The 27,423-nt window shown below is 41.4% G+C and overlaps 1 protein-coding gene across 3 annotated transcripts in view; it reads right to left on the bottom strand.

The window, feature by feature from the left end:
• The window catches only part of HIPK3 (homeodomain interacting protein kinase 3), a 309,640-nt gene that overhangs the window by 43,884 nt on the left and 238,333 nt on the right, over positions 1-27,423 (bottom strand). For all 3 annotated transcript variants that reach the window (XM_053720416.1, XM_053720417.1, XM_053720418.1), the window contains exons 10-13: positions 24,899-25,026; positions 24,563-24,724; positions 24,028-24,321; positions 10,769-10,909 (exon numbers count right to left, since the gene is read on the bottom strand). In XM_053720416.1, coding sequence (XP_053576391.1) covers positions 10,769-10,909; positions 24,028-24,321; positions 24,563-24,724; positions 24,899-25,026 — 725 coding nt within the window. The remainder of the gene's footprint in view (positions 1-10,768; positions 10,910-24,027; positions 24,322-24,562; positions 24,725-24,898; positions 25,027-27,423) is intronic.

Below are 27,423 nucleotides of genomic sequence, written 5' to 3'. Positions count from 1 at the left end.
ATGATGTTCATTTAAAAATTCATCTGAAAAATTAGAAGTTTTAAAAGACTTTTTACGTTTACTAGAAGGAGGAATAACAGACATAGCCTTCTTAATGGATTTAGAAACAAAATCTCTTATGTTATCAGGAACACTCTGAAAATTAGATGTTGACGGAACAGCAACAGGTAATGTAACTTTACTAAAGGAAATATTATCTGCATTAACAAGTTTGTCATGACATTCAATACAAACAACAGCTGGAGGAACAGCTACCAAAAGTTTACAGCAGATACACTTAGCTTTGGTAGCTCCAGCACCAGGCAGCGATTTTCCAGAAGTATCTTCTGACTCAGTTGCAACGTGGGACATCTTGCAATATGTAATAGAAAAAACAACATATAAAGCAAAGTTGATCAAATTCCTTAAATGACAGTTTCAGGAATGGGAAAAAATGCCAATGAACAAGCTTCTAGCAACCAGAAGCAATAAATAATGAGACTTAACCCCTTAACGACACGAGTCGTACAGGGTACGTCGCACACAACCTGGTCTTTAAAGACCAGCGACGTACCCTGTACGACTTTGGGGATTAAAGCGGCTGGAAGCGATCCTGATAGCTTCCAGCCGCTTTACGGTTATTGCAGTGATGCCTCGATATCGAGGCATCCTGCAATAACCTTTTTCCCCCATCCGATGCAGAGAGCGCCACTCTGTGGCCCTCTCTGCACCGGCATCGATGGCCGCAATCGTTGGTGGGTGGGAGCTGACCGTGGGAGGCGGGTGGGCGGCCATCGGTGACAAATTGAAGAGAGAGGGGGGCGGGATCGGGGGCGGGGTTGTTGGTGGGTGGGTGGGCGCGTGCACGGGGAGGGAGCGGGTGGGAACCGCTACACTACAGCAAATTAATTATATAAAACTGGCAGTAAGGGGGGATACAATCCCCAACAAAAATAAATCTAAGGGATCTGGGAGTGGGTGGGGGATTTGTCTGTGGGGGGGGGAAGCTACACTACAGAAAAAATGGATTTTTAAAAAAAAAAAAAAAAAAAAAAAAACATTTGTATTTGCAAACAGGGTACTGGCAGACAGCTGCCAGTACCCAAGATGGCTCCCAGTAAGGTAGAGGTGGAGAGTTAGAGAGCTGTTGGGGGGGGGATCAGGGAGGTTGGGGGCTAAGGGGGGATCCTACACAGCTGCATATGTAAATATGCTTTACAATTTTTTTTTAAATATACCTTTTATTTTAGTACTGGCAGACTTTCTGCCAGTACTTAAGATGGCGGGGACAATTGTGGGATGGGGGAGGGAAGATAGCTATTTGGGAGGGATCCTGGGGTGTGATGTGTCAGGTGGGAGGCTCATCTCTACGCTAAAGCTAAAATTAACCCTGCAAGCTCCCTACAAATGACCTAATTAACCCCTGCACTGCTGGGCATAATACACGTGTGGTGCGCAGCGGCATTTAGCGGCCTTATAATTACCAAAAAGCAACGCCAAAGCCATATATGTCTGCTATTTTTGAACAAAGGGGATCCCAGAGAAGCATTTACAATCATTTATGCCATACTTGCAAAAGTTGTTTGTAAATAATTTCAGTGAGAAACCTAAAATTGTGAAAAATTTTACGTTTTTTTTAATTTGATCGCATTTAGCGGTGAAATGGTAGCATGAAATATACCAAGATGGGCCTAGATCAATACTTGGGGTTGTCTACTACACTACACTAAAGCTAAAATTAACCCTAGATGCTCCATACATGCTCCCTAATTAACCCCTTCACTGCTGGGCATAATACACGTGTGATGCGCAGTGGCATTTAGCGGCCTTCTAATTACCAAAAAGCAACGCCAAAGTCCTATATTTCTGCTATTTTTGAACAAAGGGGATCCCAGAGAAGCATTTACAACCATTTATGCCATAATTGCACAAGTTGTTTGTAAATAATTTCAGTGAGAAACCTAAAGTTTGTGAAAATATTTGGGAAAAAGTGAACAATTTTTTTTATTTGATTGCATTTGGTGGTGAAATGGTGGCATGAAATATACCAAAATGGACCTAGATCAATACTTTGGGATGTCTTCTAAAAAAAAATATATACATGTCAAGGGTTAATCAGGGATTCCTGACAGATATCAGTGTCCCAATGTAACTAGCGCTAATTTTGAAAAAAAATGGTTTGGAAATAGCAAAGTGCTACTTGTATTTATGGCCCTATAACTTGCAAAAAAAAAAAAAGAACATGTAAACATTGGGTATTTCTAAACTCAGGACAAAATTTAGAAACTATTTAGCATGGGTGTTTTTTGGTGGTTGTAGATGTGTAACAGATTGTGGGGGTCAAAGTTAGAAAAAGTGTGTTTTTTTCCATTTTTTCCTAATATTTTATAAAAAATTTTTAAAGTAAATGATAAGATATGATGAAAATAATGGTATCTTTAGAAAGTCCATTTAATGGCGAGAAAAACGGTATATAATATGTATGGGTACAGTAAATGAGTAAGAGGAAAATTACAGCTAAACACAAACACCGCAGAAATTTAAAAATAGCCCTGGTCCTTCAGGGAAAGAAATTGAAAAATGGCCGTGTCCTTAAGGGGTTAAATAATGTGGAGACAAAAGTGACGCCCATATTTTTTTTAACGCCAAATAAGACGCCCACATTATTTGACGCCTAAATGCTTTTGGCGCCAAAAATGACGCCACATCCGGAACACCGACACTTTTGGCGCAAAAGAACGTAAAAAATGACGCAACTTCCGGCGACACGTATGACGCCGGAAACAGAAAAAAAATTTTGCGCCAAAAAAGTCTGCGCCAAGAATGACGCAATAAAATGAAGCATTTTCAGCCCCCGCGAGCCTAACAGCCCACAGGGAAAAAGTCAAATTTTAAGGTAAGAAAAAAATTGATTTATTCAAATGCATTATCCAAAATATGAAACTGACTGTCTGAAATAAGGAATGTTGAACATCCTGAGTCAAGGCAAATAAATGTTTGAATACATATATTTAGAACTTTATAAAAAAGTGCCCAACCATAGCTTAGAGTGTCACAGAAAAACAGAATTTATGTTTACCTGATAAATTACTTTCTCCAACGGTGTGTCCGGTCCACGGCGTCATCCTTACTTGTGGGATATTCTCTTCCCCAACAGGAAATGGCAAAGAGCCCAGCAAAGCTGGTCACATGATCCCTCCTAGGCTCCGCCTTCCCCAGTAATTCGACCGACGTAAAGGAGGAATATTTGCATAGGAGAAATCATATGATACCGTGGTGACTGTAGTTAGAGAAAATAAATCATCAGACCTGATTAAAAAACCAGGGCGGGCCGTGGACCGGACACACCGTTGGAGAAAGTAATTTATCAGGTAAACATAAATTCTGTTTTCTCCAACATAGGTGTGTACGGTCCACGGCGTCATCCTTACTTGTGGGAACCAATACCAAAGCTTTAGGACACGGATGATGGGAGGGAGCAAATCAGGTCACCTAGATGGAAGGCACCACGGCTTGCAAAACCTTTCTCCCAAAAATAGCCTCAGAAGAAGCAAAAGTATCAAATTTGTAAAATTTGGTAAAAGTGTGCAGTGAAGACCAAGTCGCTGCCTTACATATCTGATCAACAGAAGCCTCGTTCTTGAAGGCCCATGTGGAAGCCACGGCCCTAGTGGAATGAGCTGTGATTCTTTCAGGAGGCTGCCGTCCGGCAGTCTCATAAGCCAATCTGATGATGCTTTTAAGCCAAAAAGAGAGAGAGGTAGAAGTTGCTTTTTGACCTCTCCTTTTACCAGAATAAACAACAAACAAGGAAGATGTTTGCCTGAAATCCTTTGTAGCCTCTAAATAGAATTTTAGAGCACGAACTACATCCAAATTGTGCAACAAACGTTCCTTCTTTGAAACTGGATTCGGACACAAAGAAGGCACGACTATCTCCTGGTTAATATTTTTGTTAGAAACAACTTTCGGAAGAAAACCAGGTTTAGTACGCAAAACCACCTTATCTGCATGGAACACCAGATAAGGAGGAGAACACTGCAGAGCAGATAACTCTGAAACTCTTCTAGCAGAAGAAATTGCAACCAAAAACAAAACTTTCCAAGATAATAACTTGATATCAACGGAATGTAGGGGTTCAAACGGAACCCCCTGAAGAACTGAAAGAACTAAATTGAGACTCCAAGGAGGAGTCAAAGGTTTGTAAACAGGCTTGATTCTAACCAGAGCCTGAACAAAAGCTTGAACATCTGGCACAGCCGCCAGCTTTTTGTGAAGTAAAACAGATAAAGCAGAAATCTGTCCCTTCAAAGAACTTGCAGATAATCCTTTCTCCAAACCTTCTTGAAGAAAGGATAGAATCTTAGGAATTTTTATCTTGTTCCATGGGAATCCTTTAGATTCACACCAACAGATATATTTTTTCCATATTTTATGGTAGATTTTTCTAGTTACAGGCTTTCTAGCCTGAACAAGAGTATCAATGACAGAATCTGAGAACCCTCGCTTTGATAAAATCAAGCGTTCAATCTCCAAGCAGTCAGTTGGAGTGAAGCCAGATTCGGATGTTCGAACGGACCTTGAACAAGAAGGTCCTGTCTCAAAGGTAGCTTCCATGGTGGAGCCGATGACATATTCACCAGATCTGCATACCAAGTCCTGCGTGGCCACGCAGGAGCTATCAAGATCACCGATACCCTCTCCTGTTTGATCCTGGCTACCAGCCTGGGAATGAGAGGAAACGGTGGGAACACATAAGCTAGGTTGAAGCTCCAAGGTGCTACTAGTGCATCCACTAGAGTCGCCTTGGGATCCCTGGATCTGGACCCGTAGCAAGGAACCTTGAAGTTCTGACGAGACGCCATCAGATCCATGTCTGGAATGCCCCATAATTGAGTTATGTGGGCAAAGATTTCTGGATGGAGTTCCCACTCCCCTGGATGAAATGTCTGACGACTCAGAAAATCCGCTTCCCAATTTTCCACTCCTGGGATGTGGATTGCAGACAAGTGGCAGGAGTGAGTCTCCGCCCATTGAATTATTTTGGTCACTTCTTCCATCGCCAGGGAACTCCTTGTTCCCCCCTGATGGTTGATATACGCAACAGTCGTCATGTTGTCTGATTGAAACCGTATGAATTTGGCCTTTGCTAGCTGAGGCCAAGCCTTGAGAGCATTGAATATCGCTCTAAATTCCAGAATATTTATCGGGAGAAGAGATTCTTCCCGAGACCAAAGACCCTGAGCTTTCAGGGGTTCCCAGACCGCGCCCCAGCCCACCAGACTGGCGTCGGTCGTGACAATGACCCTCTCTGGTCTGCGGAAGCTCATCCCTTGTGACAGGTTGTCCAGGGTCAGCCACCAACGGAGTGAATCTCTGGTCCTCTGATCTACTTGTATCGTCGGAGACAAGTCTGTATAATCCCCATTCCACTGACTGAGCATGCACAGTTGTAATGGTCTTAGATGAATTCGCGCAAAAGGAACTATGTCCATTGCCGCGACCATCAAACCTATTACTTCCATGCACTGCGCTATGGAAGGAAGAAGAACAGAATGAAGTACTTGACAAGAGCTTAGAAGTTTTGATTTTCTGGCCTCTGTCAGAAAAATCCTCATTTCTAAGGAGTCTATTATTGTTCCCAAGAAGGGAACTCTTGTTGACGGAGATAGAGAACTTTTTTCTACGTTCACTTTCCACCCGTGAGATCTGAGAAAGGCCAGGACAATGTCCGTATGAGCCTTTGCTTGTGGTAGAGACGACGCTTGAATCAGTATGTCGTCCAAGTAAGGTACTACTGCAATGCCCCTTGGTCTTAGCACCACTAGAAGAGACCCTAGTACCTTTGTGAAAATTCTTGGAGCAGTGGCTAATCCGAATGGAAGTGCCACAAACTGGTAATGCTTGTCCAGAAAGGCGAACCTTAGGAACCGATGATGTTCCTTGTGGATAGGAATATGTAGATACGCATCCTTTAAATCCACCGTGGTCATGAATTGACCTTCCTGGATGGTAGGAAGAATTGTCCGAATGGTTTCCATTTTGAACGATGGAACCTTGAGCAATTTGTTTAGGATCTTGAGATCTAAGATTGGTCTGAATGTTCCCTCTTTTTTGGGAACTATGAACAGATTGGAGTAGAATCCCATCCCTTGTTCTCCTAATGGAACAGGATGAATCACTCCCATTTTTAACAGGTCTTCTACACAATGTAAGAATGCCTGTCTTTTTATGTGGTCTGAGGACAATTGAGACCTGTGGAACCTTCCCCTTGGGGGTAGCTCCTTGAATTCCAGAAGATAACCTTGGGAGACTATTTCTAGCGCCCAAGGATCCAGAACATCTCTTGCCCAAGCCTGAGCGAAGAGAGAAAGTCTGCCCCCCACCAGATCCGGTCCCGGATCGGGGGCCAACATCTCATGCTGTCTTGGTAGCAGTGGCAGGTTTCTTGGCCTGCTTACCTTTGTTCCAGCCTTGCATTGGCCTCCAGGCTGGCTTGGTTTGAGAAGTATTACCCTCTTGCTTAGAGGATGTAGAACTTGAGGCTGGTCCGTTTCTGCGAAAGGGACGAAAATTTGGTTTATTTTTAGCCTTAAAAGACCTATCCTGAGGAAGGGCGTGGCCCTTACCCCCAGTGATATCTGAAATAATCTCTTTCAAGTCAGGGCCAAACAGCGTTTTCCCCTTGAAAGGTATGTTAAGCAATTTGTTCTTGGAGGACGCATCCGCTGACCAAGACTTTAGCCAAAGCGCTCTGCGCGCCACAATAGCAAACCCTGAATTTTTCGCCGCTAATCTAGCTAATTGCAAAGTGGCGTCTAAGGTAAAAGAGTTAGCCAACTTAAGTGCTTGAACTCTGCCCATAACCTCCTCATAAGAGGATGCTTGATTGAGCGACTTTTCTAGTTCCTCGAACCAGAAACACGCTGCTGTAGTGACAGGAACAATGCATGAAATTGGTTGTAGAAGGTAACCTTGCTGAACAAACATCTTTTTAAGCAAACCCTCTAATTTTTTGTCCATAGGATCTTTAAAAGCACAACTATCTTCTATAGGGATAGTGGTGCGTTTGTTTAGAGTAGAAACCGCCCCCTCGACCTTGGGGACTGTCTGCCATAAGTCCTTCCTGGGGTCGACCATAGGAAATAATTTCTTAAATATAGGGGGAGGGACAAAAGGTATGCCGGGCCTTTCCCATTCTTTATTTACAATGTCCGCCACCCGCTTGGGTATAGGAAAAGCTTCGGGGGGCACCGGGACCTCTAGGAACCTGTCCATTTTACATAATTTCTCTGGAATGACCAAATTGTCACAATCGTCCAGAGTAGATAACACCTCCTTAAGCAGAGCGCGGAGATGTTCCAATTTAAATTTAAATGTAATAACATCAGGTTCAGCTTGTTGAGAAATTTTTCCTGAATCTGAAATTTCTCCCTCAGACAAAACCTCCCTAGCCCCTTCAGACTGGTGTAAGGGCATGTCAGAACCATCATCATCAGCGTCCTCATGCTCTTCAGTATCTAAAACAGAGCAGTCGCGCTTTCGCTGATAAGTGGGCATTTTGGCTAAAATGTTTTTAATAGAATTATCCATTACAGCCGTTAATTGTTGCATAGTAAGGAGGATTGGCGCACTAGATGTACTAGGGGCCTCCTGAGTGGGCAAGACTGGTGTAGACATAGAAGGGGATGATGCAGTACCATGCTTACTCCCCTCACTTAAGGAATCGTTTTGGGCAACATTATTATCAGTGGTATCATTGTCCCTACTTTGTTTGTCACATTTATCACATATATTTAAATGGATAGGAACCTTGGCTTCCGAACATACAGAACATCGTCTATCTGATAGTTCAGACATGTTAATAGGCATAAACTTGGTAACAAAGCACAAAAAACGTTTTAAAATAAAACCGTTACTGTCTCTTTAAATTTTAAACTGAACACACTTTTTTACTGAATATACGCAAAAGTATGAAGGAAATGTTCAAAATTCACCAAAATTTCACCACAGTGTCATAAAGCCTTAAAAGTATTGCACACCAAATTTGAAAGCTTTAACTCTTAAAATAACGGAACCGGAGCCGTTTTTACATTTAACCCCTATACAGTCCCTGGTATCTGCTTTGCTGAGACCCAACCAAGCCCAGAGGGGAATACGATACCAAATGACGCCTTCAATAAGCTTTTTCAGTGGATCTGAGCACCTCACACATGCATCTGCATGCCTTGCTTATCAAAAACAACTGCGCATTAGTGGCGCGAAAATGAGGCTCTGCCTATGACTAGAAAAGGCCCCCAGTGAAAAAGGTGTCCAATACAGTGCCTGTCTGTTTTTTTAACAATTTGCCAAGATTAAAATAACTCTCCTAAGTTAGAAACCATTAAACATGCTTATATAGTAATCGTTTTGGCCCAGAAAAATGTCTACCAGTCTTTAAAGCCCTTGTGAAGCCCTTGTATTCTTATATTGAAAATTAAGAAAATGGCTTACCGGATCACATAGGGAAAATGACAGCTTCCAGCATTACCAAGTCTTGTTAGAAATGTGTCATACCTCAAGCAGCCAAAGTCTGCTCACTGTTTCCCCCAACTGAAGTTAATTCCTCTCAACAGTCCTTTGTGGAAACAGCCATCGATTTTAGTAACGGTTGCTAAAATCATTTTCCTCTTACAAACAGAAATCTTCATCTCTTTTCTGTTTCAGAGTAAATAGTACATACCAGCACTATTTTAAAATAACAAACTCTTGATTGAAGAATAAAAACTACATTTAAACACCAAAAAACTCTGAGCCATCTCCGAGGAGATGTTGCCTGTGCAACGGCAAAGAGAATGACTGGGGAAGGCGGAGCCTAGGAGGGATCATGTGACCAGCTTTGCTGGGCTCTTTGCCATTTCCTGTTGGGGAAGAGAATATCCCACAAGTAAGGATGACGCCGTGGACCGGACACACCTATGTTGGAGAAATAAGACTTACTTACCCCAGGACACTCATCTACATGTTGTAGAAAGCCAAACCAGTACTGAAACGAAAATCAGCAGAGGTAATGGTATATATATATATAAGAGTATATCGTCGATCTGAAAAGGGAGGTAAGAGATGAATCTCTACGACCGATAACAGAGAACCTATGAAATAGACCCCGTAGAAGGAGATCATTGAATTCAAATAGGCAATACTCTCCTCACATCCCTCTGACATTCACTGCACGCTGAGAGGAAAACCGGGCTCCAACCTGCTGTGGAGCGCATATCAACGTAGAATCTAGCACAAACTTACTTCACCACCTCCATAGGAGGCAAAGTTTGTAAAACTGATTTGTGGGTGTGGTGAGGGGTGTATTTGTAGGCATTTTGAGGTTTGGGAAACTTTGCCCCTCCTGGTAGGAATGTATATCCCATACGTCACTAGCTCATGGACTCTTGCTAATTACATGAAAGAAATTACCTTTATTTTGCAAGGTTTTCTTGACACACGAAGAACAAAATTGCATAGGAGCTGCAATTTGAGCATCTAAACATAATAAGCATGAATTCATGAGAGCAGGCTCTTGCTCCATATGAGACATGTTGTTAAACAGTTACTAAACTTGTACAGATAAGTTTTGACGATTTTAATATTCAATTAAAATAAGCCAAGGAAAAAATACACTTTAAAGTTTATCCCAAATTAGGATCGATCCCCAGCTAAAATTGTGAGAAAAGTTAAGCAAAAACATTTAATAAACATCAAATAAACTTCTAAAATACCCCTCAGGCAACCCCACACCTCAATTACTGAGGTGCCTTACCGCTACCAATTAAGACCATATCACCCAGAAAGGGAGAAAAATAACTTTTTCCTCAGAAACGCAATGAAGTAAAGCCGTCATGCGATTGAAACTGCAAAGCTTAAATTACTGCTGCGACACAGAGAGGCACTACTTCCTGGTACCCTGAGTACCAGAAATGACCGTTTTTTCAAACCTGACAGTTTAAAATGTTGCATCATTTTATTTTAAAGCAATGGGGAAATGAATAAGCTGCTGAAATAGAAAATTCAGCCTTACTTTCAGTTTAAACTTTTATTGTTTTGTCAAGTAAATATGTGTCAGAAAATAAAGCCTAATAAAAACCATTTTACCCTTTCTTTTTAATAGAGTTTAAATGTTAGTCTCACATATGCTACAGTGCCTGCTTCATGCCCCAGTGTAACCCATACAACAGGATTATCTATGTCCCAATAAAAAGCAGTGTATTTTAATTTGTTAAGTGCATGGTTTCCCCAACTAGAAGAAAAAGCACTTACCTGCTCCGCTGTCCGGCATGTAGACAGTTACAAGGTATGAGAGGACACAGTTCCTCACAAAGACCTTTGAAAAAGAAAGAACAAAGTAGCCAACTTTGGCTTTCTAAACTAGGGCAGCAATAGTTAGGAAAATGCAATAAGTACCTCTTTACAAGTTCCTAACTGCTTTAAAGCCACCATTACCCGACTGCAAGGAATGACGTGGAATACAGCTATACCCCAAAACTTGCTTGTAGATGTAATTTTTTCAGACACCTAAACTTGGGGGTTGTGGGTAAGGGAGTGATACTTAGCAGTTTAACTGTGGTTCTCTTTGCCTCCTCCTGCTGGCCAGGAGTGATATTCCCAACAGTAATTACTCAAGCCGTGGACTCACCATATCTTAGGAAATAAAATATATTACAACTTAAAAGGACAGTAAACCTCTTACGATTTTAATGTTTATGTTATGCTTATGTTTAATTATACATAGTAAAACAACTTTGCAATATGTTATTACCTGTTGGGCCTTTTGCAAGGAGACGGACTTGACTGCCCAGAAGAGCTCGTACTCAGTGTGCTATCAGGGCTGCTCAAGGAACATACACGATCAATATTCAAGGTACTCTGACAGGCTTCGCAATCCAAGCTGCCCTTACACCTGAAGTAAAAGCATGAAGCAATTAAGTAATCACATTCATCTGTGACAAAAGAAATTGAATTCTATTTATGGATGCATTAAATATCAAACAACTAGCAGCAATCACTCTCTGTTAAAAAAATGTACTTGTCCCACACTTCTCTACAGGCCAAGAAGCAAAATTCTGTAAGTTGCAAATGCTGCAGATCAAATAGCTGGTTAAAATAGTTTACCGCACTTACATAGGTTACAGGTTTTGTTTTTTTCCCTTTTCAAGGGAGTGTGGAACTATACACAATTTTTACACAAAAGAAAGGAGGCATTAAATATTCCTTTAAAAGGTACATGAAACCCAAATGTTTTAATTAATGATTTAGATAGAAGCAATTTACCATTGACTTCCTTTATCTAACGTGCTTAGTTCTCTTGGAACTTTTTTTTTTTCTCCAAAAGCATACCTAGGTAGGCTCTGGAGCTGTGAGCTAACTGCTGATTGGTGGCTGCTCATATATGCCTCTAGTCATTGGCTTACCATTGTGTACAGCTAGCTCGCAGTAGTGCATTACTCCTTCAACAAAGGATACTAATAGGATGAAGCACAATTTGATAGAAAGGAAAGTCGTTTGAAAATGTATGCGTTATCGGACGCCTTAAAAATGGGGGGTTTCATGTCCCTTTAACTCCCCTACCAATAATCCCCAGTCATTCAACCGAAGGGAAATGGAAAAGGAATAACACAGGTGTAGAGGTGCCTGAGGTTTAGTAAAAAATAACTTAAGGGTGGGGTCATGGACTCTCCATATCAGGAAAGAAAGAAATTTATCAGGTAATCATAAATGTTGTTTTCTTTCCTAAGATATGGAGAGTCCACAATGTCATTCAATTACTAGTGGGAACAAATACCCAAGCTAGAGGACACAGAATGAACAGGGAGGGAGTACAAGACAGGCAGACCTCTAATAAACTATCGAGTTTTCTGTCAACCCGCTCTTTGTTTGCTGATTCTGGTTGGTCCGCCGACTCTGGTCACCTCTCTGCCGGGATTGGATATCTGTCTATCATACTGTTGAGACCGTTGATTGGGTCCTCCTGAGACAGCTCCCCCCGTGACGTGGTCCCGCAGCTGCTGCCGATTGGACCTTGGACCCCACGTGCTTCTCCAGTGTGTTTGTCTGTCAGGCGACGAAAGGTCCCGTCCCGCCCTGTGAGGCATACGTTTATGCCGCTCCTCTTGTGAGTACCCCTATTTTGGGCTGTTTTCTATTCACCTCTCTCCTCTGTATTTGGACGATACTGTCCCATAAGGCTCCTCTATTTTCTGTCTACACAGATTCCTCTCATCAGGTGATCATAAATGTTGTTTTCTTTCCTAAGATATGGAGAGTCCACAATGTCATTCGATTACTAGTGGGAACAAATACCCAAGCTAGAGGACACAGAATGAACAGGGAGGGAGTACAAGACAGGCAGATCTAAACAGAAGGCACCACTGCTTGAAGAACATTTCTCCCAAAAGAGGCCTCAGCCGAGGCAAAATTATCAAATTTGAAAAATTTGGAAAAAGTATGCAGAGGACCAAGTTGCAGCCTTGCAAATCTGTTCCACAAAAGCTACATTTTTGAAAGCCCAAGAAGAGGAAACAGCCCTAGTGGAATTCTCTCAGGAAGCTGCTGCCCAGCAGTCTTATAAGCAAAACAAATCATACTTCTCAACCGGAGGGAAAGAGAAGTAGAAGTAGCCTTCTGACCCTTACGCTTTCCGGAGAAAGAAACAAACAGGGCAGAAGACTGGCGAAAATTCTTAGTCACCTGTAGGTAGAATTTTAGCGCATGCACAACATCCAAGTTGTGCAACAGATGTTCTTTATGAGAAGGAGGATTGGGACAGAGAGAAAGAAGGAACAACAATTTCCTGATTAATATTTCTATCCGAAACCACTTTAGGAAGAATCCCCAATTTAGTATGAATAACTACCTTATCCACATGAAAGAAAAGGTAATGCGAATCACACTGCAAAGCCAAGAGTTCAGAAACTCTCATAAGGAGATAGCAATAACAAAGAAAACCTTCCAAGATAGCAACTTAATAGCTATGGAATGCATTGGCTCAAAGGGAGCCTGCTGCAAAACTTTAAGAACAAGGTTAAGGCTCCAAGGAGGAGCAACAGGTTTACGCACAGGCCCGATTCTGGCCAGGGCCTGACAAAAAAGATTGAACATCTGCACATTTGCAAGATGCTTGTGTAACAAAATAGATGCAGAAACAAAATGCAGAAACCTGACCTTTCAGAGAACTGACTAACAACCCTTTCTCCAGACCTTCCTGTAGAAAAGACAAAATTCTAGAAATCCTGACCCCAGTCCTTACATTCACACCAATAAAAGGTATTTACGCAATACCCTATGGATCATGGTCTCAATGACCGACTCAGAAAATCCACGCTTAGACAGAACTAAGCGTTCAATCTGCAAGCAATCAGTTTCAGAGAAACGCGATTTGGATGGAGGAAAGGACCCAGAGTTGGAAGGTCCTTCCTCAGAGGCAACCTCCAAGGCGGCCGAGATGACATCTTCACTAGGTCTGCATAGCAGATCCTGCAAGGCCATGCAGTAGCTATTAGAATTACCAATGCTCTCTCTTGTTTGATACGAGCAATAATTTGTGAAAGGAGCGCAAACGGAGGAAAACGGTATGCTAGAGCGATCCCAAGGAACCGCCAGAACATCTAACAAAGCAGCCTGAGGATCTCTTGACCTTGAACCATACCTTGAAAGCTTGGCGTTCTGCCGAGACGCCATCAGATCCAACTCCGGCACCCCCCATTTGAGGGAGAACACCTCTGGATGGAGAGCCCACTCCCCAGGATGATATGTCTGTCTGCTCAGGAAATCCGCTTCCCAGTTGTCCACTCCAGGAATGTGGATGGTAGACAACAATTGTGAGCATCCGCCCACTGAATAATCCGTGCCACCTCCTTCATAGCTAAGGAACTAAGAGTTCCTCCTTGGTGGTTGATGTAAGCCACTGAGTTGATGTTTTCCGACTGAAACCTGATAAAACACAGCCATTAGAGCATTGTAAATCTCAACTCCAAGATGTTTATGGGGAGAGCAGACTCCTTCAGAGTCCATAGTCCCTGCGCCTTGAGTCCCAGACTGCTCCCCAGCTTAGCAGGCTGGCGTCCATAGTTACAATCAGATGGTCCTGAGAAAGCCTCCACGGGAGAGAGTCTCTTGTCTACTGGTCTAGATCTATCCTCTGAAACAGATCCGAATGGTCTCAGTTCCATTGTCTGAGCATGCATAATTGTAGAGCTCTCAAATGGAATAGAGCAAAGGGAATGATGTCCATGGAAGCGACCATCAGACCAATTATCTCCATACATTGAGTCACTGATAGCCCAACAGTAGACTGAAGAGAGAGGCAAGAGGAGAGAATTTGGGATTTTCTGACCTCAGTCAGAAAAATGTTCATAGATAGGGAATCTATTATGGTCCCTAAGAAAACCACCCTTGTAGCTGGAACAAGGGAACTCTTTTCCAGATTCACTTTCCAACCGTGGGAACGTAGAAAAAACAAGATCTCGGTATGAGAGTTTGCTTGTTAAAAAGATGATGCCTGAACCAATGTCGTCCAGTTATGGCGCCACTGCAATTCCCTGAGACCTGATCACTGCCAAAAGAGTCCCAGAACCTTTAAGAAAATTATGTGACCTGTGGCAAGTCCAAACGGAAGAGCCACAAACTGAAACGGTTTGTCTAGAAAGGCGAATCTCAGGAATTTGTGATGATCCCTGTGGATGGGAACATGAAGATACACGTCCTTCAGGTGTATGGTCTTCATGAACTGATCCTCTTGGACCAAAGGAAGAATGGAACGAATGGTTTTCATTTTGAAGGACGGTACCCTGATAAACTTGTTGAGGCACTTTAGGTCTAAAATGGGTCGAAAAGTTCCCTCTTTTTTGGGAACCACAAGCAGATTTGAATAGAATCCTAGTTCAAGGATGCCTCTTTTTACCTGGTCTGCAGATAACCTTGAGAGGTGGAATCTGCCCCTGGGAGGGAAAGTTTTGAATTCTATTGTGTAACCCCGAGATACTATGTCCATAGCCCAAGGATCTGGGACATCTCGTCTCCTCACTTGACAAAACAGGGAAAGTCTGCCCCCCCACTTGATCCGATCCCGGACCGGGGGCCATCCCTTCATGCTGATTTAGACTCAGCTGAGGGATTCTTTAATTGCTTTCCCTTATTCCAAGACTGATTGTGCTTCCAAGATGACTTAGACTGCTCATGCTTGGAAGAGGGAAAGGAAGACTTTTGACCTTTGAAGTTACAAAAGGAATGAAAATTACTTTGACGTCCTTCGAGTCTGTTCTTCTTGTCTTGCGGTAGAAAAAAAGACCCTTTTCCACCCGTAATATCAAAAATGATTTCTGCCAGACCAGGTCCGAACAAGGTCTTACCCTTGTAAGGAAGCGCCAGAAGCTTGGAGGTAACATCAGCTGACCAAGACTTTAGCCACAATGCCCTATGGGCTAGGACAGAGAAGTCAAACATCTTGGCTGACAGTCTAATAACTTGCATGTTAGCATCAGAAATAAAGGAATTGGCTAGTTTGAGAGCCTTAATCCTATCTTGTATCTACTCCAACGGAGTCTACTAAAATTGATTCAGACAAGGCGTTGCACCAATAAGATGTCGCACTTGCTACTGTGGCAATACAAACTGCAGGTTGCCATTGAAGACCTTGATGAACATACATCTTCAAATAAGCTTCCAGCTTTTTGTTCATGGGATCCTTAAAGGGACACTGAACCCAAATTATTTCTTTCGTGGTTCAGATAGAGCATGCAATTTTAAGCAACATTCTCATTTACTTCTATTATCAATTTTACTTTGTTCTCTTGCTATCTTTATTTGAAAAAGAAGGCATCTAAGCTAAGGAGATAGCCAATTTTTGATTCAGACTCTAGACAGCACTTGTTTATTGGTGGGTGAATTTATCCACCAATCAGCAAGAACAACCCAGGTTATTTACCAAAAATGGGCCGGCATCTAAACTTACATTCTTGCTTTTCAAATAAATATACCAAGAGAATGAAGAACATTTGATAATAGGAGTATATTAGAAAGTTGCTTAAAATTGCATGCTCTATCTGAATCACAAAAGAAAACATTTGGGTTCAGTGTCCCTTTAAAGGAGCAGCTATCCTCTATAGGGATTGTAGTTCTCTTAACCAGAGTAGAAATAGCATCTTCTACTTTAGGCACCGTGCGCCAAGAATCTTTAATGGATTCAGCAACAGGAAACATTTTTTAAAATACAGCAGATGGGGAATCCCTGGCTTCTTCCATTCCTTTGAAATAATCTCAGTCACACGATCTGGGATAGGAAAAACTTCCACAGAGGAAGGAACATTATAGTATTTAAGTTTACTAGACTTCTTAGGGTTGACAACGACAGAAGTATCAGAGTTGTCCAAAGTAGCCAATACCTCCTTTAACAGTTCACGAAGGTGTTTAAGCTTAAATCTGAAGTTTACTTTTTCAGTATCAGATGAAGGACGTATCAGAGGCCCTCAGAGGCTACCGACGTATCTTCATCAGACTTATGAGGGAGGGCAACCTGCGTAGCAGTAGGTGGAACATAAACCTTATTATCTGAATGTATAATTTTCCTCTTGCGTTTTCCCAGCATAGGAAAAGCAGATAATGCCGCAGATACCGCAGAAGATACCTGTGCAGCAAAATCTGCAGGCAAATAAACTCCTCCAGAAGGCTGAGAGGAACTGCAGGGCACTGTATGTGACGTCATAGAGGCTTGGGACATTAGAGGAGAAAGCTGTGGCATTGCCTGAACAGTACCATCCTGAGAGACACTGTGCTCAGAGGGCAACAATTTATCTTTAAATTGAAGTGTTCTAGCTAAGCATGCAACACAGAATTGCATAAGCAAACAAGTTGTGCCTCAAGGCATAACAAGCATTTGTCAAAAGACACAGAGTCTTGGTCCATGTCCATAATACTAAATAAAAAATTCCCCAAATTGTAGAAATTTTTTAAAATACACTGTTACTTTAAGAATTTTTAATACCACAGATGCTTAATGTTATGCAAAAATTATTTAAAATAATAAACCAATCAGGCCCCCTAAACCTCAGACAGGCTGAGGTGCCTTACCGTAACACTTAAACACAATTTGGCTGCCAGAAGTCTCTAAAACGATCATATAGTAGATTTACACTAAAGAGACTGAAATTCAATGATGCCGCTCCGCTCCGTGAATATCCGACAGCAGATAGAGGTCACATAACCAGCAGAGAGAGGAAACTATGCAGCAAGTAAAAGGTGCGCGTTTCCTTCTGCCTACAACACCGGAGCTTAATTTACACAAACGCTCAAGCAGTCTGTCAGCCTGTTCCAGCAAAGCAAGCAAAGAAAACCTACTGCCAAATTGTAAGTTTATACATAAATCCCTGTATAAAACATAAGCCACATACATACTAATAAAGTATTTCAACAAAATTAGCCCAAAGAGGAAAAACGTCCCACTAAAGGGAAGATTAACCCCTAGTCTCAACATACAAAATGTGCCGGCCCACTGCCAAAAAAAACCTGTATAAAGGATTTTAAAAATGTCCCCATCTACTGCATATGACATAGACCTAAAATACAAAAGCATTTACGTGCAGTCTAGCTGTCCGGCAGGAAGACAGCTCACAAGGCGTGAAAGGACACATACTCCTTACAGAGGACCTGTAGAAAAAGAAAGAACAGAGTAACCAACTCTGGCTTTCTGTACCATGGGCAGCAATGTGTTAGGAAACAAAGCAAAGACTACCTCACAACATCCTCACTGCTTGAAAGCCACCACTACTCTACTAAAGAGATTGACGTGGACTCGTCTAAACCCAAATCCCTGCTTACAGGGAAATGTATCCGAAAAAGGAATTCATTTCTTCAGACACCAAACTTCACCTCCTCCATTGACAGAGGCAAAGAGAATGACTGGGGATTATGGGTAGGGGAGTGACACTAAACAGCTTTGCTGTGGTGCTCTTTGCCTCCTCCTGCTGGCCAGGAGTGATACTCCCACTAGTAATTGAATGACATCATAGACTCTTCATATCTTAGGAAAGAAATAAAATGTTCTACATTCACCAGTGATCAACACGTAAAGTATACAAATTACAAAAGAGAAAAATAAATGGGATATTTATGGTGGGCATTCTTCCTAATGTATATTATATCACAACTGTTAAAACACAAAAACTAAAATTATGACTTAACAGATCATTTCCTTTCCTTCGATACAGGGAGAGTCCACAGCTGCATTCATTACTTTTGGGAACCTGGCCACCAGGAGGCAAAGACACCCCAGTCAAAGGCTTAAATAACTCAGCCACTTCCCTTATCCCCCAGTCATTCTGCCGAGGGAACAAGGAACAGTAGGAGAAATATCAGGGTGAAAAAGGTGCCAGAAGAAAGCAATTTAAATTTAGGGCCGCCCTTCGGAGAGCACAAACGGGAGCTGTGGACTCTCCCTGTACCGAAGGAAAGTAAATTATCTGGTAAGTCATAATTTTAGTTTTCCTTCTAAATACAGGGAGAGTCCACAGCTGCATTAATTACTTTGGGGAAAACAATACCCAAGCTATAGAGGACACTAAATGCTAACGGTGGGGGGGACCAATAAGGCGGTCCAATCTGAGGGCACCACAGCCTGAAAAACATCCCATCTCCCGAAAAACTGCTTCAACAGAAGCAAATGACCCAAAAATGTTAGCAGGACCAAGTAGCTGCCTAACAATTAGGAACGTAAGAAACCACGTCAGGGACCACACAAAATCACAGGTCCCAAAAAGAACACACAAACCTCTGAGGAGACGAGAGTCCCGCTGACTAAGAGATCAGACGAAGAAACACTCCACTAACACAACAAGGAGGACAACCAAGACTTCCAACACTGTACACATAGGAAGAACCCAGGAACAAAAGACTATGCTAAAGAGGTCCAAACCCAGAGAAAAAGGTGGGAGAAGCTCCTTGTAGAACCAGAAGAAAAGGTCTCCTTAGAAAGAGCTCCCAAGGAGGCAGATAACCTGACTGCAAGAGATACTAGGACCTGGAGAGATATTCCAGAAACTTAACCGGTCAATAGATAGACAATTCAAAGACCATCTGCCGCATCGATACAGATGCAAACTTAGACAAGAAGTCCAATGTCCTGAAGGACAACACCTGAACGCAACAGCCTGACCACCGGCCGCGTTGTAGTAAAAGGAAATGAACACCAAGGGTTCATGACCTCAGGAATAGAACAGAAACAGATATCTATATCTGCTTAGAAGCCCACATATCCGGGCAGAAGCGACGGATGAGCTCACCCATAACCGCACTAACCCTCCAGCTAAGAGCTAGCTATCCTAACTAGAATCGGCTAAGGACCCTTTCTCCAGGGCACCCTGGAAGGACCAGAGAGAATCTCAGAAATATAAAAGCAGAGAGATCAACACCCATCCACCAAAACAGGGGGGGGAAGGCCGCCAACCCAAAGAGTAAAACAAGGGACCAGCGACAAGCTGAGGAAGGAAACTGACAACCTTCCGGAAAAAAAAACGTACACGATACATCAAAACTCCAAGGGCGCAGACCCTGTCAAACTCCCCAATAAGGAGCACCCATAATGGAGAAGACCAACCAACCAAGAAAATTAGTCGTAGCACAAAAAAAGGAGCAAACAGGTACCCTGATGCCTACTCGACAGATTGATTAACACATAAGAGGAAACATGGACGAAGCTTACAAGGAAGAATAAACTTCCCCGGCACCGAAGGATCCAGAGATCTACTTAAGAATCCATGACCATGATCCCCTAAGGGCAAAACTAGGATAGGCAGAACCTAGATCGGATCCCGCTAAAGATACAGATCAATTAAAAGGACACACCAAAGGAGAGCCCCTCAACCTCCTGCTGAGCTCTCAGAGTAAAAAAAAAGGATCTACTTCAGAAAAAATCCAACTGGAAAAGACACAGAAGACTAGGTCCTCAGAGTAGAAAGAGTGGCCGAAGATTCCTAAGAGAAAACAGAAGGAATCCAAGAAGACTCCCACTTTCATAGAAGTGATAAGAAACTGCCCCAGTAGATCAAAGGAAATATGGAAATATATACTGCATACTGGCGACCAGGGCAGACAAACCAGAAATCTATGAAAATCTGGAGATGGATAGCATCATGCCAAGCCGAAAAATCGGACTAATAACATCACCCAGCCATAGTACCAATGAACAGCAGTGTACTATAAGCCTATAGAGCATTTTAGCTCAAAAGGCCTAAAAGACCTCCTGTCTGAAAATCAAACAGATCAAGAACCACCCTGGAGCCTAACTCCAGGAACTCCATTCCAAACCAACTGGAAAGGACAAGAGAGATTTCCTAAAGCTCCTAGCAGACGATGGAGAAACCAGCACAGCCAAAAATGGGAGCAATCAGAACCCAGAAAAAAACAGATACTGTAAAAAAAAAAAAAAAAAAAAAAAAAAAAAGATCCTAGAATCAGAGCGACGAGACTAAAAACAACACGGTCCTGAAAAAATGGATTTTCCTCATGAAAGGAAATTATCCATCCCCTTGATAAGGGAAGAGAGAACCGAATATCAACCCTCAAGAGGAAGAAGAAATAAGTTCTTCATAGAGAGCATAGGAAACCCAAATAGAACGAGACAACCCCTATGGAGCACCAAAGGAGGGGAAACACCACCCCTGAGAAAAGGAACTGGGAAAAAGAAAGAAAAAAAAAAAGTCACCTGTCCTCCCTTGATCAAGAGAGGCAAAACCTAGTTCCTAAAGAAAACTGCCACAGCAGGATTCAACTCCAAGACAACAGCTTTGCAAAGCAGAGTATTCACTCGTAGGCCACTTGGACCGCATAAGATCCAATATCAGATGCCAAACCAAGACAATTTAATCAGGACCAGCCTGACATCCAGGATAGAAGGGCTTCCCCTCTGGACCAAAAAAATAACCTCTTGAGAAGAAGGAAGAGAGGTAACTAGTACCCAAACAGGACTATTCCTGTTAGTCAGAATACATCATATCTATACAAACCGCAAAAGAACAGAGATAACTATACCCAACCAGGACCAGCCCGATAAGGATACAACACCTCTGTTCAAGGCTCAAACTGAACTGAATTCTAAATTTCTAGCAGGGCCAGAAAACTGAGAATAATAAACGGAAAAACATATATAAGCTCCAAAGCTTAAACATAGTCTCGGACATATCAAGGGAACATCACCCCGACCAGAAACAACCTTCTTGTTTTTGTTATTTATTTTTTTTTTTTTCTTTTATTATAGAACTTCCACCGGAAGGTTCCATCAATCGCAACATGAAAATCGCTAATACCAGAATCCCAGAGCGAAAATTTCTCCTAAGAAGAGTTTTAACAATATCACGCTCAGAAAAAAAAAGAAAAATTAAAAACTTATCCTAACCGGATTAGAAAAAAAAAATTAGTCAAGTGCACACTTGAGATAGCCCAAGGGAAAGTGAAACCAACAGGTCCCGCCCGTCATGCGACAATTCCTCAAGAGCTCCGAACTGGGAATCTAATACAAAAAACAAAGGATAACAATATAGCAACGATAAGGAATAGGATCACCATCCCTCCAGTCGTCTAAACAAGCTCGCTATCTGAATCAGCAGACTGAGATTTCGCTGACGGATCAGAATTAGGATCCTCCGACGTAGCCAAAACTTCTCTCAGACGAGCCATTCTGAATTTAAAAGCAAAATTCACATCCACCAGAGTATCCGGGGTCTCCGACTCTAAAGGTGGTACCTCTGAGGCCTCAGAGGACACCGCTTCCCCAGAAGACTGATCGGATACCAAAGTCCTCTTAGAAGCCGGACCTTGGTTAGGAGTACACGAATTAAGCCTTCGCTTGCACGTGGCAGGAAAGTGCAAATGTGCTAAGGCCAGAGATATGGCCATGCAAAACCATGCAGTAACCTCTGGAGGAAAAAGGCCTCCTTCAGGAGAAGGGGCAATGATATGCGGGGCAACTGCCTGTGTAGGAACCGATGTTAGGGAACGCACCTCACGGGATGCCGAATCCTCAGAGGCGGATGACTCAGTGGTCTCTAACGTTCCAACATGGGGAGATGAGAACACTCTATTGCGGCATACAGAACATAATTGAGAGGGTTGGGTACCCAGGCCTCAAAATATATTTACAAAAGACAGTAGGAAACGGAGGGCAGAAGCATTAGTATGGCACACTTGAGGTAGATTAAATAAACAATATTAATGGGGAGTGTGGTGAAGTGAAATTAAATTAAGATAAAACCTTTATTAATTTGTTTAAAAAAATATAATCATTGTGGACCATGCCACCATTAAAAAACTGTGTGTATATTAAAATAAAAGAAACCTATCAGAGCACTGCTACCTCTCCTAAGAAGCAGGGTAAAAATATAATTATAACGATTCTTAATATATGAGTGTTATGGATGACACTGTGCTAAGATACGCAATTATGAAGGCTGTATAAAGGTAATATGTGCTTATCAATTACTGGATATTCAATACCTATGCAACCATAAGAGAATATCTATATTACATTTATTGCAAGGGTATAACCCCTGAACTTAGCTAAAGAGTGCCTACCACGAACTGTACTTAGCATTAGTCACTACCTCCTATACACACCTAGGATTGCGTTTGGAGGTTTTAGGTTTGGTTAAATTTATCCCACCTTCCCCAGAGGAACTGGGGGATACCCATCTCTAACCAACTCCTCTCAATATACACAGGTATCAAAATCTGAATCAAAGGAAAATCACTCTAACATCAGAATCCTCCATAACTCAACTAAGTAGATTATGGTTAAAAAACAACTGGCACCTTACACCCCTAATAGCTGGGGCACTTACCACCTCCTATGACCCAGACAGGTAGAGAAAAAGGATCCTCTCCGCAGTCGCACAATCAGGAATACGGAAATGGGAAACAAAAAACGTGACCGCACCCGATCACATGGTGCAACGTGCAGGATTCACTCCCACTAATAAAAGCGCTCCAGTCCATAAAAACAGTGCAGCTCAAAATTAACCTGTGCATTCCATAAAGGCCTATGAGCCCTAAACGTTACCTATATATAAGCAGTGAAAATCACAAACATGATTAAAGCTACCACTGCTCAATAATCGCCCTCCAGAGATATTAACCCTTGATTCCATAAAGATAAAGGAGCCCCACTGAGACCCTGTCTTCTAACGTTACAAGTGTGTAAACATTGAAAAAATCTTACCGGAATCTATGCCGTGGAAAAGTGACACAGTCCTTCAAGTTTGACACTGTAGCAACACTTCTGACATGGACTTGAGTGCAGAAAAGCAGACAGCGAAACGCGTCAACGCTGATTGCTCAAGGAGCTGTTAATATGAGTCGGGATGGTTTCGCAGAAAGACTCTCCCTGCATCTCCGGACTCGAAATTTCATCAATGCTCTCACTGAGAGGCTGACAAGACTACTTAAAACTCCAGTCTCAACTCGAAGAGTACTACCCTCCATAGGGAACTCAAGTAATCTTCCAACACTTCTCTGCCAACCTCCTGTGATGAAAAGCAAAGAATGACTGGGGGATGAAGGAAGTGGGGGATGAGGGAAGTGGGGGAGGTATTTAAGCCTTTGGCTGGGGTGTCTTTGCATCCTCCTGGTGGCCAGGTTCTGTAGTCCCACAAGGAATAAAGCCATGGACTCTCCTCATATTAAGATGGAAATCGCATTATTTCCCTTATTCAAAGGAATAGTAAACACCCTACAGCGCCATTGGTGAATAATTATTTTATAATACTACTAATCACTGTATTATACCATCAAAAGAGTGAGAGATTACTTGTTGCCTTATATTTTAATAAATACAATAATTTAAATGTGCAAAGTATTTTCCTGGGGGCTGTTTTCTACTAATTATCTTTTGTATAAAGTGCAATTTACTTCCACAAACCTGCAAAATCCAAGGGGACAAACTTCATAATATAGTTCTAACAATGATTACAAATGTATAATAAGCAGTGACTACTTCCGTGGCATTAGTGAGTATCTGACACCCCCATTAATACTTACTTTCTTAGCGAATGAGTTTGTGATGGATCTTCATCATCTGTATCACTGCTAATGGTGATGACGCTCACTGCAGGGCTTGGTGAATCTGCAATAACTATAGTTTGCCTCTGTTGGCTGGAAAAGTCAGGGGCCGGCCCCTCTGATGCTTTGTTAGAGTCCTGCTCCTTTCCCTCTGACCTCTGATTGTCCTGGGGTAAAGCACAGCTTTCTTGCTCACTGGTCTTTGCGCTATTTAATATCTTTGGAGAGGTATGTGCTGAACTGTGGACCACAGTATCCTGCATTGTGTTACTCCTAGGAAAATGAAAGTTCTGTTTATTCATAAAAAGGTATATTACCTCAACTATCAAAAAGCGTTTTAATGGTAATGTTTTATTACAATGTTTAAATAAAATATTTAAAGTTAAACTAGAAAAACTGTCTGGCCTTCAGGTGTTTCAAACTTATAGGAATACCTACAACGAAGGGCTAAAAGGCAAGATTAGTATTTTTTAATTTAAGTGAAGATGTCTATTCCTTGACGATCATTCCATACCTGTTCTGGCAGAGTTTATTTCTCTTGCTAGCCGCAGGCTGGGGCCACACCACATGTGCAATGCCTAAACTGATAGGCTGAGGAGCAGACAATGTAATTTGGTTGGTTAAGATAGGCTGCAGAATCATTGAACTGTAAGGGTTACCATGAGGAATCACTTTCCTAGAGAAAAAAAAAACACCAAATATGGACAATTTATGATAATCAAATATGGACAATTTATGATAATTCAGTTGAATCCATTAGAGGATACAACACATGACAAAGCTGCCAGCTCTTGAAGACAAGGGGCTGAAAAGGATTTAGCATATTATTTGTTTAGCAGCAGTAACTTACCCCCATTCTCCAAGCCTTTGGGGACCAGCCATGGTGTCAGAGGCTAATGTAGTAGCAGTGGGTGCCACAGTTGTCACCTGTTGCCAGGTGGGAACCAATATAGGCTGTGTTCCATTGGACCATGTGTGCTGTAAAAAAAGAAAATAATGAGCACTGAGGGTGAATGCTCCAAATCTAACTGGCATCATTATGAAGCAGATAAATGTTTTGTAGATAATCCATTTATATAGCCCATATATTATTAAAAAAAAAAAGTATAGTTTTGCTTATTTTTAAATAACAGTGCTCTGATTTACAGACTCCTAACCAAGCCCCAAAGTTTTAGGAGAATGTATACCTACTCCAGCTTGCTCCTGTTTGTGTAAAGAGTCTTTTTATATGCAGAGGAAGTGGGAGTGTCTTATTTCCCACTTAAAGTGGGTGTTCTAGCTACCTTTTTAACAGAGCTAAAATGGGAGCTTCTAAGTAAGCTTTTAAATGGTTTTATACTGGATTTTTATATCAGTATCTGTGCATATTATTCCTTATAGTAGTGTCTTACATGGGGTTATATGAAAATTGATGTATACTGTCCCTTTAATTTAATTATACATAAACATTTGATATATAAATGTAAAGCTGTTTACTATCCCTTTAATTTGTCTGCCTTTCTATCATCCTAAATAAAAAGTACACACGATAGGAAACTCTGCTGCAACTCCACATTAACAGAAGGGAGAGGAAACCGATTTAAATTTGGTAGATGAAACTAAAATTAATACCTGGCTTTTACAACAATTTTTAGAAACTGTATCAGGCAAAAGAAGAAGGCTGCTTAGGAACTGCTTAAATGAACAGTTTTCCCTTTTTTTTCTCCATTTAATTTGTTCCCAATGATCCATTTTACCTGACTGAGGGCCAGATTACGAGTGGAGTGCTAACAGTTACACTCGAGCAATAAGGAGTTTATTGTGGGTGTTTGTGTGCATCAGGTTTTTCCGCTCGTATTACAAGTTGAAAGTAAAGGCAATCAACTGAGCACAATTCAAGTTAACGCGCAGCAGGTTCTTACATCCTCAAAGCTCTGGTTAACCGTTTCGCAAAACAAGTGTCACAAAAACCATCAAAAAACATAATTTATGTAAGAACTTACCTGATAAATTCATTTCTTTCATATTGGCAAGAGTCCATGAGCTAGTGACGTATGGGATATACATTCCTACCAGGAGGGGCAAAGTTTCCCAAACCTCAAAATGCCACACCCACAATTCAGTTTAACGAATAGCCAAGAAGTGGGATGATAAGAAAGGAGCGAAAGCATCAACAAGGAATTGGAATAATCGTGCTTTATACAAAAAAATCATAACCACCATAAAAAAGGGTGGGCCTCATGGACTCTTGCCAATATGAAAGAAATCAATTTATCAGGTAAGTTCTTACATAAATTATGTTTTCTTTCATGTAATTGGCAAGAGTCCATGAGCTAGTGACGTATGGGATAGCAAATACCCAAGATGTGGAACTCCACGCAAGAGTCACTAGAGAGGGAGGGATAAAAATAAAGACAGCAAATTCCGCTGAAAAAAATCAATCCACAACCCAAATCAAAAAGTTTTAATCTTTATAATGAAAAAAACTGAAATGATAAGCAGAAGGATCAAACTGAAACAGCTGACTGAAGTACTATTCTACCAAAAACTGCTTCTGAAGAAGAGAAAACATCAAAATGGTAGAATTTAGTAAAAGTATGCAAAGAAGACCAAGCCGTTGCTTTGCAAATTTGATCAACAGAAGCTTCATTCTTAAAAGCCCAGGAAGTAGAAAATGACCTAGTAGAATGAGCCGTAAACCTCTGAGGCGGAGATTAACCCGACTCCAAATAAGCATGATGAATCAAAAGCTTTAAACAAGATGCCAAATAAATGGCAGAAGCCTTCTGAGCTTTCCTAAAACCAGAAAAGATAACAAAAAGACTAGAAGTCTTTCTGAAATCTTAGTAGCTTCAACATAATATTTCAAAGCTCTTACCAAAGCTCTTACCACATTTCTTTGGAAAAAAAAGAAATATGGATTTTAGAAATCAAATTAGCATTCCAAGATTTAAGTCACAAAGTTATTCTAGCTAAAATAGCTAAATACATAGATTTAACCTCAATTGTGAAAATATCAAAAAAATTACGACACAAATGAAATTATTAGCATGTTGATCAACTTAACAATGCTAAACAAATCATAATCCGATACTTGTTGCATTAAAGTATCCAACCAAAAAGTTGAAGCAGTTGCAACGTCAGCCAAATAAATTGCAGGCCTAAGAAAAGGACCTGAAAATAAAATAATTTTCCTTAGATAAGATACAAGTTTCCCATCTGAAGGAACTGAAAAAAAAAAATACTATTTTCTAAAGGAATAGTAATATGTTTAGCAAAAGTAGAGATAGCCCCATTAACTTTGGGGATCTTTCCCCAAAACTCTAAACTAACTGCTGGCAAAGGATACAATTTAAAAACCTTAAAGAAGGAATAAAAGAAGTCCCAGGCCTATTC

This window comes from Bombina bombina, chromosome 7 (genome assembly GCF_027579735.1).
Source record: "Bombina bombina isolate aBomBom1 chromosome 7, aBomBom1.pri, whole genome shotgun sequence".
NCBI classification, from domain to species: Eukaryota; Metazoa; Chordata; class Amphibia; order Anura; family Bombinatoridae; genus Bombina; species Bombina bombina.
Note: the sequence above shows the minus strand (reverse complement) of the source record. Positions and strands in the feature narration are given on the sequence as shown.